The sequence below is a fragment of the Cololabis saira genome, chromosome 3 (genome assembly GCF_033807715.1).
Source record: "Cololabis saira isolate AMF1-May2022 chromosome 3, fColSai1.1, whole genome shotgun sequence".
In the NCBI taxonomy this organism is placed as follows: Eukaryota; Metazoa; Chordata; class Actinopteri; order Beloniformes; family Belonidae; genus Cololabis; species Cololabis saira.
Window position 1 is genome coordinate 35,894,111 of NC_084589.1, and position 18,194 is coordinate 35,912,304.

The 18,194-nt window shown below is 43.7% G+C and overlaps 1 protein-coding gene across 2 annotated transcripts in view; it reads left to right on the forward strand.

Annotated features, from left to right (window-relative positions):
• The window catches only part of gabbr1a (gamma-aminobutyric acid (GABA) B receptor, 1a), a 163,155-nt gene that overhangs the window by 7,839 nt on the left and 137,122 nt on the right, over positions 1–18,194 (forward strand). The window contains exons 1-4 of one of the 2 annotated variants that reach the window (XM_061718520.1): positions 6,671–6,934; positions 13,265–13,350; positions 13,444–13,508; positions 17,346–17,484. In XM_061718520.1, coding sequence (XP_061574504.1) covers positions 13,272–13,350; positions 13,444–13,508; positions 17,346–17,484 — 283 coding nt within the window. In that variant the 5' untranslated portion in view covers positions 6,671–6,934; positions 13,265–13,271. Of the gene's footprint in view, positions 1–6,670; positions 6,935–13,264; positions 13,351–13,443; positions 13,509–17,345; positions 17,485–18,194 lie in introns of those variants that run through there. The other variant, XM_061718519.1, reaches the window with a different exon arrangement.

Consider the following 18,194-nt stretch of genomic DNA (forward strand, 5'->3'; position numbering starts at 1 on the left):
GTAAATTGTCTTATGTTCCTGTGTTGTTTTATTTATTTGTGTACAGCACCTTGTTTCTGCTGCAGTTGTTTTAAAGTGCTTTATAAATAAAGTTGAGTATTACAGAAAACAGATATTACACACAAACCTGCAGAGAATGGCTGCTCGCATGATCAAAAAACAAAAGTTGTGCAAACAGTTTTTGTGTTCTTGTGAGAGCTGCCAGGTCTGATAAATCGCCCCGAGTGAAACGGCAGAGAGAGAGCAGGGCGAGAGCCGAGGCATCAGACCTCCGCAGTCTCCTGCTCCGGGCCTCGCAGCTGCAGACCAACTGACAGTCGACCTCCAGAGTGGAAAAGTGAAGGCTTTTATTGGGCTTCAAAAGTCTGCCGACACGCCGAATATCAGCACTGCTGACTCTGGAAGGAAGGAACTGCTTTTATGGTGGTTATTTATTTGTGGTTTCTAAGTATCGTTTAACCGAACCTGTTAAAAAAATCGACATTCTTTATTCAAAATGACCGTATTATGTTCAGATATCAAATTTTTATGTCTGCTTCCTCCAGCGGAGCCCTTGGCTCCCATTATCCCTCTAAGAGCCTATAATTATTTCTACTGAGGACTTGGGCTGTTTCTGAAACCAGCTCCGAGCTTCTAGTCCAACGGTCTACCGGTCCCTGCAGGGACTCGTACGTGAGAGCTGATCGGCTGACTGAACTTCCAGACACCAAACATTTGATCACCATCAGTGTGTATCACTACTCTATATCTACTACTACTACTACTACTATTACTACTACTACTACTACTACTGTCATGGCTCGTATGAGGCTAGCTCCTGATTACATAGCTGACCTCCTGACCTCATACGAGCCTGAACGCACCCTGAGGTCCTCTGGTGGGTCATTCCCGGCCATTCCTTGGTCTAACTTAAAGACCAAGGGTGACCGGGCCTTTTCTGTTTTAGCCCCTCGCTTATGGAATGACCTGCTGGAGGAGATCAGAGTAGCTAACACATTGTCTTCTTTTAAGTCAGTTTTAAAAACTCACTATTTTAGACTTGCGTTTAAAGGAGCTTGAGGCTGTTTTTTTTATTTGCAAAATGTGCTGCAATTCGGTCCCGATTTTCCCGCGCTGGGCTGCGGATGTGACGTCACATGACGCTGCATGCACGTTCTCCCCGTTCTCCCGTGCCGGCTTCACTGTTGGCTGCAGTACCCCCAACGGCCGTCGTGGTGAAGGGTGGTGCTAGAGAGTCTCATTTCTTAAAAGGAGCCTCAAGCTCCTTTAACTGACTGTTTTATTTGTCTGTTTTTATTATCTCTCAATTGTGTCTCATCTTAATATTATACTAACTGTTTGTTTCTTGTTTTTAATTGCATGTAAAGCACTTTTTAACTTGTTTTTGAAAAGAGCTTTATAAATAAAGGTATTATTATTATTATTATTATTTAGCAGACACTTTTATCCAAAGCGACTTACATCTGAGAGAACAACACAAGCACAAAATCAACTAGGAGGTACAGCTGGATAAGTGTTGGTCAGATTGCTGAGAGTCCAGTTGGACACATGTGCTGTCACGCCAGTGCTAGAATATATGTTTTTTTTTTTTTTAAATTAGAAAGCTACGTCTAAGAAGACACAATATTGTCGTAAGTGCATGCATCTTACTAGATGCCGAAGTGCTCCTTAAAGAGCTGGGTCTTTACGTTGCCCTTAAAAGTGGATCCAGACCTGCAGATCAGAGTTTGTTAGGTTGTTCCACCGTCGGGGAACAATGAAGAGTCTAGTTACTGATTTCACGCCACATTGAGGTGGAAGAACCAGGCGTCTTTCACTGGCTGAGCGGAGCTGTGGAGAGGGAGTGTATCTCTGGATGAAGGAGTGAAGGTAGAGGGAGAGTAGCTCTGGATGAAGGAGTGAAGGTATTGAGGAGCCATTTGCATAATTGTTTGCTAGCCAGAAGCAGAGCTTTGAACTTGATGCTGCAACTGGAAGCCGGTGCGGAGAGATTAGCAGCGGAGTGACATGAGCTCTCCTGGGTTGGTTGAAGACCAGACGTGCTGCTGCATTCTGGATCATCTGTAGAGGTTTAACTGAGCAGCAGGAAGGCCGACCAACTACAATTATAGTAGTCAATACGTGACATGACCAGAGCCTGAACCAGGAGCTGTGTGGTATGTTCTGTCGGGTAGGGTCGGATTTTCCTCATGTTGTAGAGAGCGAACCGGCAAGACCAGGAAACCGAGGCACCATGCTCCAACATGCTCTTATAAACTATTTTAATATCTTCTCATATAAAATAAAAAGCACATTGACTTTTCACCGAGCTGCATTTTCAATCTGCACCTCATGAATTTGCCTCGACAGTCATTTGAAAGTTAGACAGCTGCAAACGAACACCTGCAGATGTTTGACCAGTGACCATCGGCTGTTCGCTGGTGTTCATGATGCATTGTGGGATATAATTTGGGTGCAAATAAGGACGAACATGTTGCAACACCACTATTTAAAACCTTCTCAGGCGTTCGGGTGGTTATCAGAGTTTAAATACGTCGTCCAGGCAGGAAGGTTGTAGGAATCACAAAGCTGTATTTCTGAAACATACGAATAAAAAAACGCCTCTTACATCATCCAGCTGTCGACTTCTGCATCAGACAAGACAATCAAATACCCTAGACGACCCTAAATGGTGTCAATGGAAGAAAAGTAGAAAATAATGAGAAGATAAAGAGCTGGCAGACATGAAGCTGCTCCGATACCAACATGTGCCAGAACATAAGAGAGTAGAAGCTACACGTGCCGCCAGATGACTTGCTGGCACAACTGCAACACAGCTACAGTGGAGGTAGAAGTGTTTTCTGATTGGCTGAACACATCGGCGGAGCTAAAGGCTCATGAGGATAGACAGGTCATGTGTGTCTCAGACACACCCTTTCTAGAAGATTAACATATCAGTATTTATTGTAAATGATTTCGACACCTCAGAATCAGATAGTTGACAGAACACATGTACCCCTTTTCCACCAAACCGGTTCCAGGGCTGGTTCTGGTTCACAATTCGTTCAACTTGGAACCAGCTGAGAACCGGTTTGTTTTTCCACAGCTCGGTTGCTAATGGGAGCCATGTTAGTTACGTTGCTGCGTTTTGCGTGAAAGTTTCAGCAACAATAAGGTATCTGCTCTAATAGGACTTGGTCCTCGTAGCTCCTCCGTGGACACATCTCTAAAAGACAGGTCGTCTCCTCCTCAGACCCATGATGCTTTGCTGCATCCAGATTAATTCTTATTTGAAAATGTCTCCGTCTCCCAGTGTTGCTATTGCTGTTAGTCTTAATTACTCCGCCCCCTCCACTTACGGTTACGTGCGGTTCTTTCCTCTAGACCAGCAAAGAGTTGCTGCTACCTTGGAACTGGAGCCAGTTCTTTGTCAGTGGAAACAGAAAGTCTGGTTCCAAACTCAGCATTGGCCCAGAACCAGAACCAGAACCAGAACCAGAACCAGAACCAGAACCAGCCCTGGAACCGGTTTGGTGTAAAAGCGGTAATAGTCCCAGTTTCAGGTTCAAAGCTCCTGCAGGTGGAACCGTTCTTCTGACAGAGTCTCTGGTTGAAACACATTTGTAACTGGACCGCGACTTCAGAAATGCGCTTCGGCGACGCTCAGTTAGCAACAAGCGGCCTCCGCTTAGCTAAACTTCATCCTTGGACCCTTCCGGACCGACCCACAGCCAGTCACGGGGGTCTGTTGGTAAAATCAACGACTACGCTGTCGATACTCTGCTAATCACTAAGTAGCAATGTGATGACAGCTACCAGCTGACCATGCCATCCACCAATCAAAAGACCACGCCCCCAGCTCATACCGGACAACCAAACAGATCACAGGCTAGTTCTGTAGAAAAACAGCTGTTTAACCGTGTCATGTGTTCGGCTGAGTATGTGTTGACTTTACCTGTCAGATGGATATCTTCACTATCAGCATCTTTGTCCCAGTTTTCCTCTAAGAGTTTATTCCATAAACTGGAAGGTGACTGGACGAAAATCCTTGTTTTCACCATGAACGCGTTGCCATCGCTGCACCGCGGAGTGCGATCAGGAGTAAGCAGATCTATGGAGCGAGGGCCTGCATCAAACATAGAGTCATCTCTGAAAGGTCCCCCAGTAAAAACATCCAGGCCCTGAGAAGAAAACTGCATCCACTGAGCTATTTCTGGCCATCTTCCTCCTCACAAACACAAACACACTTGTTTGGAGACATCTGGGAAGAATAAGCAAGAAATTCTGCTTATTCGCTGGACAGGAAGCACTGACTTCTGAAACGCTGTACCTGGAGCACAAGCTCTACCCGGGGAATACTGCCCTCTGTGATGTCACAGAGAGCCTGGGTTAGAAAAAACGGGACAGAAGGAACTTTGTCTGTAAATTTTGGTGGGGCCATGCTGGAAAATCTTATGCAATCAGTATCAAGTGAGAGAAGGGATCACAGCACCTTTGACCACAAAATTGCAGCTGAATAATGCCATCATCACACAAACAGTGCCAATCTAACGACATATATTATCATATCAATAGCGCTACCAAATGGGCAGTGTTCAACAGCTCATACCAAATACTCAAGATCGAAACAGCAACGTGACAACAATAAAAACACAATGCACAAGCTGCAAGCACGACCGTGCACGAGCATGGCGTGTACGGCGCACATACAATACACAGCAATTAATATACAAAGTCACCACACAGAGTTTACCACAGCCAAACAGCCATTTCAGCACCACAGACAGGTAAACAGCTCCATCAGCGTCGGGGAGCCCACGTGAGGTTGTGTCCCCCCCCACACCCACACCCACACATGTATCACCAGTTGCGCATTACACAATGTCCACTATAATTCAAAGAATATAAGTACATGGTCAGTTCCACTATAAAAATCTGTTAGACTCACCGTTGACGCTCCCGGTTAACCAGAGTTTCCTTTTGAACCATTCCTTATTAAATGTCCTCGTTTTTTCTTTTCCGGCTTGACAAATGGTTAAATCATCCGGTCGATGTGGTCCCAAACGTTTTATTTCCAACTTCTGCTCAATTGATAAAGTGCTAAATCGCACACGCACCAAATAGTCAACTTCATTCATTTTGAAAGAATGAAACGTCACCTATCAATCAAAGTACGTAGCCGGCGTACGGTGCGCGTCGCCGCGACCTACGCCGTAGGCTCTGCGTTGGTGTAACGCAGAACCATAAACCAGCCTTTATTCTGGTGCGGTTTGAAAAAGACAAGCGAGTGATGATGTACATTCACTGAGTGAATATTAGGGAAGTAAAATATTTATTTCTCGCTAGAAATAGTTTTTTTTTTTTATTCAGTCCGCAAATGACGGCGAAAAGCATTCTGGGAAATTCTGGGAACAGCCAATCACAGAGTGAGCTGTTTGACCGCCGGCCGACGCCGATTCAACATGTCTGCTTCAGTTCAGAGCATGGTTCAGAGCAGCCAATGAGAGGCGCTCTGGGGCCCTGAGCTCGCGGCCCCACTGTCGAAGCGAATGTGTGCGCTGTACACGCGCAGGCGCGCGCAGCAGTTCACCAGTCCACAACATTACAGGCAGAGGGGACATCTCCGCTGTGCCCCACCGAGCGGAAACAGAGGGGCTGGATCAGGCAGGGCGAACTATTTACACACAGTTACACTACAAAAAGTGTCAACAGATGAAATTAAGTTGCATCAAATGAAAACTGCGGACATTTCATCGGAGACAAATTTATTATGAACTTATGTTTAATGACACATAATCTTCCCCTGCGCAGCAGCGCACTCTGGTGGGGCCGTGCCCCACCGGCCCCTAATGCAAAGACGCCACTGGGAACAAGTAGTTCAGGTAAACACACATTTACCTGAAAGATGAGTTCAGATAAGTAATTTGGCCGCTCTAATGAATCATTAGCAGATGATTATGTAACCGGGGTTATTTTATTATTTTATTTTTGTATTTATTTTAATCCAGTTTCGTAGGGTCCTTAAACACCACACACGCAAGCACAAGTGTTGTGTACGATGTGATGCTAGAAATTCCCACTGTCCTTGAACGCACCTCATGCAAAGACGTTAGCTGCCTGCCAAATGCGGTCAAAAACAGACACAAAAACTCGTCTCGCTGCAAGCTGCAAGCTGCGCAAGCAGCACGGACAGGTCTGTAGTTGTGAAAATATAGTTTAATAGTTGGAAGTAATGATTATAAACAGATTATAAACTGATACACTGTACACTGACATTTTTTCCGTCAGAGAGGAAGTGCTAAGCAGTCAATTAACTGTGGAAGTGAACTCCATGCGGAACCCTAATTGGTGTTTCCATCAAGATATCCTGGTGAGTTAGCCACCTAAAAAATAGTTGGTTAGAGTCAAGTTGGTGTCACAGATGATTAAGTTGTGTGTTATTTTGCAACATGATGTGTTATGAAGAAAAAACAGTCAGGATATGACCTGTAACACGGAGAGGATATGAGGACATAGGTTTTGCTGATTCATGCTGTCGGCCAAACCACGGCCTAGAAGCTAAGCTAAGACCTGCTAAGTCTTTGTTCACGCAGGTGGAAGGTTAAAGGTGAAGGTTTATATATTTTAAATGTGAAACGCCTTATTGTATGTTAAATTGGGATGTTTATATGTAATTCTGTACAGATGTAGGTTTAAAAATAGTTTATTTTTGACTTTATGGTAATTTTTTCCTGCACACTTGTGTAGGCTGTTTTTTTCCGAGGGAAGACTTCACCGGTATAGTGGAGCTGTCCCTCCTGTGATCCAGAAATCATCCCGCTGCTTGAGGGTGCCTTCATCCTGTCAGGACGTGGGTTTGTATGCTGCACTGTTCCCAGGGACAGTAAGGACAAAATCAGAAGAATCTAAGGAGTTTAATATTTTATTTTGATACTTTTTTTCACTGAGATCTCAGGTATGTTTTGTTCTTGGGCCCAAGGTAACCAGAGACTAAAAAAAAAAGACGTGATAAGCTGTTGGAAATGAATAAGAAGAGACAATTAGAATAGTGTGTTTCAATAAATTTGTGTCTTATCACATTTTGTTTTAAAGAAGTGGTTGAGTGTGTTTTATGTGGGCTGGAGTTCTTGAATTGCTACTTCCAATCTCCCTTCCTGAACCTGTGAGGATTTAAAACTGAGTGAACCTGTGGTTAGCTGTTGGTGTTTTATATTTTTGAAGATGATGATATTTTTGTAGATTAGATATTAAACGCCAAGGTCAAGAGTATATATTCCCTACTAAAGGGGACTACAAGACACAGGTTACAATTAGTTCAGGGATGTTTGATCCTGAGTGAACTGCCTCCTCCCCTGAAAGAGCCAGTCACATAAGGTTGCCAACTCCCTGAAAAATAAATAAGGGACACCTCATCAGCAGGGCCGGCCTCTTTTTGCCTCTTTTTTTGTGAGTGAAACGATTTTTTAACTATTTGACTCGAATCTGAATTGAATTAGATGTATATTTTTGAATGCCATGAACACATGCAAAACAAATTATTATCCAGCAATTCACTTTAATACAAAATAACAAAATGAACTGAATAAAATAAGTATCTTTCTTAAACAGAAACCTGTCCTGCTTAACTTAAAATTGTATAACTTAAAATAAAACAATAGAAAGAAAGCAGAACATCCATTCTGCAATAGTGCACATTTTTAGTGCAATAACAAAAGTACAAACAGAAAGTCTGTAGAAAACTTATAAACATATTTGTGCCTCAAAGGCCATGACTGCAGGCTACAGTTGTAGTAAAACAGAAAAACATAACTTATTATTAACTCAACAGCTCAATGCCATTTTCCATTGGCATTTTATGACTATTTTTTGCCTGTCACAGAAATACGGGACGTGTATTTTAGTTTATAAATACGGGATGATTCTGTTTTTACAAGGGACGGTTGGCAACCCTACAGTCACATGAAACACCAAGTGATGAGTCATATATTCATATCTGCTCAGAAAGGCCTGTTTTTGAGGACTTGGTGACCGCCACACGTCTCTGAACACATCTGAAGCTGCTGCTCGTTACTTCACTGATCTCTGTTCCTTTAATTACTTCAAGCTCCCGGTCATTTGTTAAAAGCTATAAATACATTTTCTTTCATGGTTTGTTACTGATCTTTTTCTTCATTAATGATGTTCAGTGACTCAAGTGGATGATGCAGCATCGTTGTTTTTTTAGTCCTGCCGTACCAAAAGTGATGCGTTCATGCAGTTATTGAGAAAGTTACCAGAACTTTCTCAGGGACCTGAGCAGGTGTGTTCCAGGTGTGTTCCAGGTGTAAGAGGTGCTCTGAAGGACTAAGGTTGGGACGGAGGCTCCTCTTCTGTCCTTCTGCATGGTGCCATGTCTGTGGCATCACCCAACCACGCATGACGGGAGACGTGCATGTAGGGCTGCTGCAACGAATCGATCAAATCGATAAAAATCGAATAATTAAAGTGTTGGCAACGAATTTCATTATAGATTCGTGGTGTTGCGCGATTTATGCGCCACTGGCAATGTTGCGGGGCCGTTTACTTTCATCTGCAGTTAAAGTTGTGTGAAAAACAAACAAAAAACCTTCATCTGCAGAGCTTTTTCAGTGTTGCCTGACTGAAATAAAGTTTAAAAAACAAACTCAACCTGCAGAGCGAGTTGAACGGAGGGTGGAGGTGGTATTTCTAAAGGAAATTAAATAAATTCTCAGAGTGATCAATGAAAACAGTTCGACCAAAGTCCTCAGAAGGACTTCACAAATCTGAGAGATGCGTTTTATACATGCAAGCTTTGGTAAAGTGATCTGACATGGCGACAGCACCACGGGGATGATGCAGCATCTGAAACTTGAGCCACCGATGCGGATGAAGTGAGTCGAACAACATCCTGCGGTTGTTCGGTTAAAAGTGAGGAAACGTGACGTCAGAGTCTCCGCTGGTCTGATGCTGATGTTGGTAGTTTGTTATCTAGTTAATGGCAGTGAGAGAACACGCGGGTGCTGGAGCCAACGTGGGTGTTTTTGGTTTCTTTTCTTTTTTGTTGAAAGACACGTTAATATACTTTTGGTGTTACTAATACACCAAGCCACAAGGGGGCAGTTTAATTAAATGGTATACAAACCACGGGAAAACAACATACAACAACAACACAGACAACAAAACAAACCTGAGGTGCCTGTAAAGAAATTTGTTCAATCTGTTCATTCACCACCGTGTGTTACTTTTTATTACAGTTCAATTAGTTTGTTTAAATGTGATTTATAAACACATTTAATTTGCAGAGAATGATGCTAATAATTCAATGATTAATAGTGAAGTTTTAATTTGCTGACAAAGTCGCTGCACTGTATGGGAGGGAGGCGGGAGGAACTGCTACTCAAATTGAGTATTTATTTTTAAATATATATATATATATATACACTTTTGGTCTGTACTGTATTTACTTTATACATATATATATATATATATATATATATATATATCCAAAGTCCCTGAAGAGAGGGAGTGAGTGCATCAACAAGTATCTCATGTTTAGGTCATGTTTATTTGTTCTCTACATTTATAGCAACACATGAATGTTAATGTTGAAACAAATCTGCATTTCTTTATCATTTATTTATGTTTCTGACAGCTTACAGCCTTTCAATAACAAAAATGCCTCTTTTTTTTTTGCGATTCGTAAAAAAAGGAGCCTACTGCACATATTTTACGGGTATATAACATACATTTGTAAGTATTTTGGTTACATTTATTTTCTTTACTAAAGCTTTTTGACAAAAAATTATATATTTATTTATATAATTATATATATTTTTTGTTATTTCATAACATTCGAGCAGCGAACTGTTCTATTTCAGAAGAAAAGGCAGGAATAATTTGTTTTAAATTTTTTTGTCAGGTACCTCAATCGGAAAAAACAATCGACCGATGAATCGATTATTAAAATAATCGTTAGTGACAGCGCTACATACCTGGGACACAAACACAGGAGCTGTCGAGGCAGGAAATGTAAACAAAGAAGGGTTTAATGATTTAAAAAGAAAAAAAGGCTGTGGCAGACAGGAAATCCCAAAGGTAAAGAGAACAAAACATCAGCAGGAGAACTCGGGTGTAACACAGAACCCACAGGGGGGGTGCACAAAGGAAATAACAAGACCATATATACACTCACTCACAGGGATGATGAGACACAGATCAGGAGAGACTGGATCAAACAAACCGAGGCACAGATTTTCAGAATAAAACAGGGAGTAAATCATAAAAACAGAACCAAACCAGAAGAAACAAGAAAAACACAAGAAAATCAAAAGCTACCGGAAACCCTAGACCATGTACCATGATGTAGGTAATGCTAACTTATGCTGCCAATCAGATCAATCCAAACATCCTTGTTTCAATGTTGCTACTGAAACATCCGAAAAGAGTAATGCTGGAGCTGAAATGAGGAACTAGTGGTGCTCCGCAGGGACTGCACAGTCAAGGAGAAGCCGTGTAGGCCTGGTTGACCCCAGGCGGCTAGGTTTAGCCTAGCCCTGCGGCTCCTCATTTCAGCTCTTATTTTGAGAGTCTTTGGCTCGAGGTTCGGTTACTCAATCTTGAAATGATCTGAGGAGATGGCACTTGACCGGTGGACCAGTCCACTTGGTGTCTTCTGGGTAGCCGTATTCAGGCCGAACCCTGTCCGACCACAGAACCCGTCCAGCTCAGAACCCGTCCCAGTGGTCCATTCGTGCAGATAACGGCACAAAAAACATATAGAAAATAAAAAGGACTATGATTTGTTTGGTTTTTATTCACAAATAAGAGGTCCAGTCAGAAATTGACCAAAAACAGAGTTCAGTACCAGGTTTGGTGGCATATTACAGTTTTTCTCGATCGTTTTGGCCCATTTTTCCATTCACAGTTTACTTTTTCAAAACAGCTCACACAAAACAATTTTTTCTCAATTGAACATGTATGTTTTCTCATTTATTTAACAATGGATAACAAAATTGAAACTACAGCAATCCACTTTTGTTCAACACCCTCATAGTTTTGACTATTTTACAACTGACAACATATTACAATTTGGGTTTTGTATTGAGCACTCTAACTTAGTTGTATAACTTAAAAATATACTGTCACAGAGTATTTACAGTAAAATCAGAAAATGTGCATACAGTAAAATATTGTAGATCTGTTTTTGTATTGCTGAACAGTACCTGTCAACACCATTGATTTACATTTGTTCTACTGTGTACAAAATGGCAAGATTCTGACAGAAAAATAATTATTGCAGTACTTGTCACATGCACATACTGTAAGCAATCAAAATGACACAGTTCAATATGCAGTACAACAAAGGTCAATTCTCAAAGAAAGTACTGTAAATGAAACACAATGAAATGAAACCCTGTAAATATGAAAAAAATAAAAATACAGGAAAATTACGCATTGTTGACACGGGCCTGACGATCAGGCTACATGTCCTCGTCCACGTCCTCCTCGATCCATGCTTGGTGTCAACTTTAAGCTATTGACCTCTTTGATAGGTTGAGGACTACTTGCTTTGTTTTGCAAAGAGAGTTCACACAGGTGCTGATAATTTTTTAGAATTGAGAGAGCAGTTCCAATTGGCTGCTACAAAGTGTCTTCAATGTGTTGCCATGGTAAATCAGTTATGTTTTGTGTCTCTTTGTGAGAAGTGTGTTAACTGTTTTGAAAAGTGTATTAAAAGTCAAAGAAAATTGCGTGAAAGCCATGAGAAATAGTTAACCGATTCGCCAGAGAGGACTCTTGCTGTGCAAAGAAGGTGTGAGCATTAGATAAAGTTGACCCATGATGTGCAAAATGTGTCAAAGCAATCGAGAAAAACTGTAAGTCAAATATAAGACGTTTTGTGAGAGAGTTCAGAGATGTAACAGCTACAACACGATCTGAGAAGGACATCTGATCATCGATCAGAGCGGGAGCTAATGAGGACAGTTGTCCTTCTGATTCACAAAGGAATGTAGCAGAAGTTGCGTAAGTTCTGAACTCATGACATTCCCGATCTCAAGGCTGTTACCTAAAACTCAGTGTCATACGTCAGTCTTTTAAAAATCTTTCTAAAGTTTTTGCGAAGTCGACTGGTTGGCATAAATGACTCGAGAAAGTCATTTTGTCACAAAGAGAAAATCAGTGTACTGTACCTTGTTTTTGTACATAACTGTGTAATACAAAGAGAAGGGGGCACCAATATTGAGCCCTGGGGAACGCCTTCCTGTGTTAGTTTGCTGTGACACACTGATAGAATTAGCTTTCCTCCCCAAAACTACTTGAAAAGAGAAACTAGGATCCAAAGCTTTTTCTGTCAGAACACGATGCACCTTTTAGGGGGAGGAGGAGACCGGGAACCTGATCACCTGGAGAAGTTTTCTCCAGGTAGTCGCAAAGATCACAAAGCATTTAGTAAAACATTGCTGTTACTTTTCCAACTGATGGCAGATTAGTCACGCACCAGTCGGGCAGAAAAAGGTCTATCACAGATTAGTGATTTATGACTATGGGATGTCCCTATCTTCATCTATGTCACAGATCCTCGTTAGGAATGATTGGAGAACATTCATCAGTAATGCATCGCTCATCATGTGGGTATTTTTGGTGTTCCAGAGTCGTCCCAGACGTTGTTCTGCTCCAACATGACGTGAAATAGTTCTGAGCATGGAAATGCTGGCCATCGTGTCAGTTAGAGAGATAGAAAGAGGGAAGGGGGGGATAGAGAGAGAAGTAGGGAGGGAGGGAGGGGACGGGAAGGGAAGGGAAGTGGACTCATCATAAGGCGTATTCATGCATGATGAAAAGAGAGTTGGTTTAGTTTTTTTGGGGAAAAGTAGATGCAGTGAAGCGATGATGAGATAAGAACATTGAGAAGAGGATTTATCCTCTGAAGGTTTTTCTCAGTAACTGTTTTCTTTGTCTCACTTTTTCTGTCATGCTTGCTTATTTTAAATCCTCCGTCTATTTTAACCCCCCTCCGTCTATTTTAACCCCCCTCCATCTATTTCTAACCCCCTCCATCTATTCTAAACCCTCCATCTATTTTAAACCCCTTTTTATCTATTCTAAACCCCTGCCTCTATTTTAACTCCCTCCATCTATTTTAAACCCTCCTCCATCTATTCTAATCCCTCCATCTATTCTAAACCCCTCCATCTATTCTAAACCCCTCCATCTATTTTTAATCCCTCCATCTATTCTAAATCCCTCCATCTTTTCTAACCCCTCCGTCTTCCCTCTCTCTCAGATCCAGAATGGCCCGGCTCCTGTTCCTGGTCGTCCTCTCCGCTCTTCCCGTCCTCGTCGTGCCGATACATAATTCATCAGCAGGAGGTAATCTGTGATGACTGATGGTGCGTCCGGACGATCCGCCGCCGGCGCTTTCCCTCCGTCCTCACGTTGTTTTCTCCCTCCGGTCTCTTCCAGGCTGCGCCATCATCCGGCCTCCGAGGGACGGGGGGATCCGCTACCGAGGCCTGACGCAGGAGCAGGTACAGAGATGCAGCTATCTGGAGGAGGAGGGATGGTTTAGAATAAAAATAACAAACGGGAGAATAAGTGCGATGAAAGCGGCGCCTCCCCTGAGGGACATGATCCAGGAAAAGCTGAGGACGTGATAAAGTTCACGTCTCCGTTAAAGCTTTTATTTTATTCTACGGTAGAAAACAGAACACATGAAAGTTACGTAACCGTAGAAACGGAAGAAAGAAAAGATGCACGAGAAAGGCTGGAGGAACATCTGGCAACCGGTAGGGTTAGCTGTCAGCAGGCCAGAGGCATGATGGGTAAAAAAGGAGCATCTCAGAAGTAACGATGTCACATGTAAACATCATGAAAACGATTTCAGAATAACGTTTCTCGGCCGTAAACCCTGAAGACGTAACTAAATTCAGAGAATCTGGAGGAGTCTCTGTGCACCGGGGACACACCGGTCCCTGGTGGACCTGGAAGAGGATCCAGGTGGAGGAGGATCCAGGTGGAGGAGGATCCAGGCGGAGGAGGATCCAGGCGGAGGAGGATCCAGGTGGAGGAGGATCCAGGCGGAGGAGGATCCAGGCGGAGGAGGATCCAGGCGGAGGAGGATCCAGGCGGAGGAGGATCCAGGCAAAGCCCAGCTTGGAGCTGGAAGAGTCCAGGTGGAGGAGGATCCAGGTGGAGGAGGATCCAGGCGGAGGAGGATCCAGGCGGAGGAGGATCCAGGCGGAGGAGGATCCAGGCAAAGCCCAGCTTGGAGCTGGAAGAGTCCAGGTGGAGGAGGATCCAGGTGAAGCCCGGCTCGGCGGTGGAGGAGGATCCAGGTGGAGGAGGATCCAGGCAAAGCCCAGCTTGGAGCTGGAAGAGTCCAGGTGGAGGAGGATCCAGGTGAACCCCGGCTCGGCGGTGGAGGAGGATCCAGGTGGAGGAGGATCCAGGCAAAGCCCAGCTTGGAGCTGGAAGAGTCCAGGTGGAGGAGGATCCAGGTGAACCCCGGCTCGGCGGTGGAGGAGGATCCAGGTGGAGAACTGATTTTCGACATCGACATCTGAAGCGACAGAGGAAGTCCACCTCTGGCGGGACGACGTCACCCAGAACCCAAACTTAACCCACAGTTGACGTCGCCGAGGCTTCGTTCACTTTATAGCCTTTAAACCTTTGATACGTTTTTATTCTGAACAAGACAGATTCATGAGAGCTGCAGAACATCTCGTCCTGCTCAGATCGGATCCTTAACAATGGAAAACTAAACTATTGTGATGTAACGAACAGAAGCTGATCCGGATCTTCAAGGACAGTTGGGACTAAATCAGCCAGATTAAACCTTAACTCTTCTCCTTGTTTGTAAATCAGAGGAATTACTTTTATATGAATGTGCCTCTAAAGCAGCTGAGACATTTCTCCAGAGGGATGTCGGAGGGATGTGCAGACGTGCAGACGCAGCGGCCCGTTCAGGTCCGAGAACCGGCCCAGAGTCCGGTCGCTGGAGGCTCTGGGAAGGAACGTTGTCCTCCTCTTGTCTCGTGCAGGACCGGAGCTGCTCAACAGTCTGACGGCACCAGATGTTTAGTTCTGGACCTCAGGCTGTTTGGTTCAGCACCTGGACTCTGCTACGATGAAGACCCGGTTTAATAGTGGATCGATATACATATATATATATATATATATATATATATATATATATATATATATATATATATATATATATACAGATATACGTAGCATCGTCTTCCAAGGTCTTCTCTGACAAACTAGAGGCCCTGATGCACCTGCTGAACTGAGCTGAAAGCGAACCGGACCTCTTTAGTCCCAAGGACTTGATGACAACGGTTTCCAAGAGGATTTAAAACTTCAGTTTTGGATTTAAAACTTCAGTTTTGTTCCTCAGACCAGTTCTGAATTAGGTTCACGTCCACACATGGTGTTGGGCCACTGTCCTGTGTTGAACATGAAAAGACTTGATGTCAGTTCTGAGGCCTAACTCTGAGTCCAGCCTGGATTTCTTAAAGCCGACCGCATGGTTCGAAACAAAGGAACTTCCATAATGACTCAAAGCCCCAGCGGGATTTGCATTTACGGCCCTTCGGTGATACAGAATAGCACCCTCATTGGGCATGGACCCCAAAACGGAGGAGGGGCCGATGTCAATTTATTGCAGGACAGGCCCAGCTATAAAGAGCAATTTCCCTCCTTTCTCGCTCTCTTCCTCTCTCTTTCCTCCTCTCTTGCTCCCAAGATCTCTTTTCCCTCAGCCCTGTCCATGGTCCCATGGAGTTCTCTTTGAGCTATTAAGAAGGCCACAGCGTTCCTATTTTGGCATGAAGAGCTACTAGCTATGGGCCGACCTTCTCTTATCCTGCCTGAAGAAGTGTCTGGTTGCCTTGGCAAGCACAGTCTGCAGCGCTGCAACGAGTGACCCGCAAAAGTTCCAAGCCCCAGATGAGCCGAACGAGGGACCCTTGCAGGCCCTGACGTGAACGCCTTCGGACCGACCAGGAACTGAAGGAGGCCCAGCTGCTGTACCCATAATGCATCCCTCATCTACATGAAGACGAGGAGAGCAGGAGAGACAGAGCCACTCTTCACCAGGGTCTCCTGAGGAGCATAACCATCCAGCTGTTCACCAAGGAATGCTGACCGCCCAGACCAAACCACCTTTTTCTTCAATTACATAGATCCACGTAAGAGGCTGTTTTGTGTCTGGGCAGAGAAACATAGTTAACACATTTAACACATTTAACTAGTTTAGATTTACGTTGTGAGCTGGACTTGGGTTCTACTTTCTTCTCTATGCCTCTCATCCTCTCCTACTAACCACCTGACTTTATCAGCTATCCATCTTTCTTTTCACGTGTATGAACATCCATCGTGACACACACACACACACACACACACACACACACACACACACACACACACACAGTTTAGCCATCAGAATTTATCTCGTGTTGTTTTATTATCTTTTAACAATTGTGTAAATAAATTCTGATTAACTTGAATGAGAGAAGTTGTTTGTGTTTATTTTATACATATTTTTCACAGCTGCTGGTTGCAAAGGTCTGTGCTCGGACTCCTTCCTTCACTGTTGTTCTGTAACGCCCACCCTGGCAACATGCTGGCATGTATGAATAACAGCTACTTTGAGACTGATTTTGCTGTTCAGTTATTTTCCTGATAAAGTCAGGTGGTGCCCCGTTTTGATTGATTCATTTTGATAAGTCATCTTCTTTATTAATTTTCGTAGGACAATTATTAATAACTCTTTAATAACTGAACCAGCGCCCCCTTTGTGGCACAACAACGTATGGTTTCCATGTAGAGATGAGACCGGTCCATCTCGATACTGGTATCAGCAGCTGATGCTGATGGAATTCAGTGATCACATGTTGGGATGACGACACTGGGAAAAACAAAACAACCAAACTAACACAAGAAAACCCAAAAAAACTCTGACTACCTTTGTGCCCTTGAGTAGTGCTGCTGGAGGATCCAGTCCTGACGCTCAGTCACGTCCCCGGCGTACAGAGGTTTCTCCAGATTCTCTGAATCTTTTGATACGATTTCTTGTAGATTTAATCTCTGAGATGGCGTCTGTAGAAAAAAATGGTGCCAGCGGTGTTAACCGGAGTCAAGTTCCCTGTCTGACATGTTCTAACTCTGCTAATAAAGTTGATTCTGATTCTGAGATGCTGGTTTTCCTCCTCATGTGTCATGTGACTCAGCTGCTTGTGATCAACGTCATTAGTTCCAGATGTTCCAGATGTGAGACAGACAGGACATCAGTGTAGAGCCGACGGGCTGAATGGCAGAGCGGCGTCTCCCCGGTGTCTCACCGTCCCCCGTCTCCCCCACAGATCCGCAGCGTCCAGATCCTGCCGGTGGACTACGAGATCGAGTACATCTGCAGAGGAAACCGGGTCATCGTGGGGCCCAAGGTCAGGAAGTGCTTGCCCAACGGCACGTGGACAGACATGACGCTGCAGAGCCGATGTCGTGAGTCTCTCTACTCTCTTTTAACCCCAATATATCAACACGAGGGTCAACACGAGGGTCAACATGAGGGTCAACACGAGGGGCGATACAAGGGTCTACAGGACTGTCTCAGAAAATTTGAATATTGTGATTTTCTGTAATGCAATTACAAAAACAAAAGTGTCATACATTCTGGATTCATTACAAATCAACTGAAATATTGCAAGCCTTTTATTATTTTAATATTGCTGATCATGGTTTACAGCTTAAGAAAACTCAAATATCCTATCTCAAAAAATTAGAATATTCTGGGAATCTTAATCTTAAACTGTAAACCATAATCAGCAATATTCAAATAATAAAAGGCTTGCAATATTTCAGTTGATTTGTAATGAATCCAGAATGTATGACATTTTAGTTTTTTTAATTGCATTACAGAAAATAAAGAACTTTATCACAATATTCTAATTTTCTGAGACAGTCCTGTATACGAGGGTCAACATGAGGGCCAACGAGGGGGCGATACGAGGGTCAACATGAGGGTCAACATGAGGGTAAGAACTTCCTACTCGGATGAAATGCCTCGACAGGGCAGCGAGCGCCAGATCCAGCCGTTCGCTGCCCGTCCTCACTTTCACGACGAGTCGTCCACCTGGTGAAAACTCGGCGAAGCCGGCGCCGAGGGAGATGCCTGGCTGCACCTCGGACTCTGTGCCCGGGCACCGGTTCAC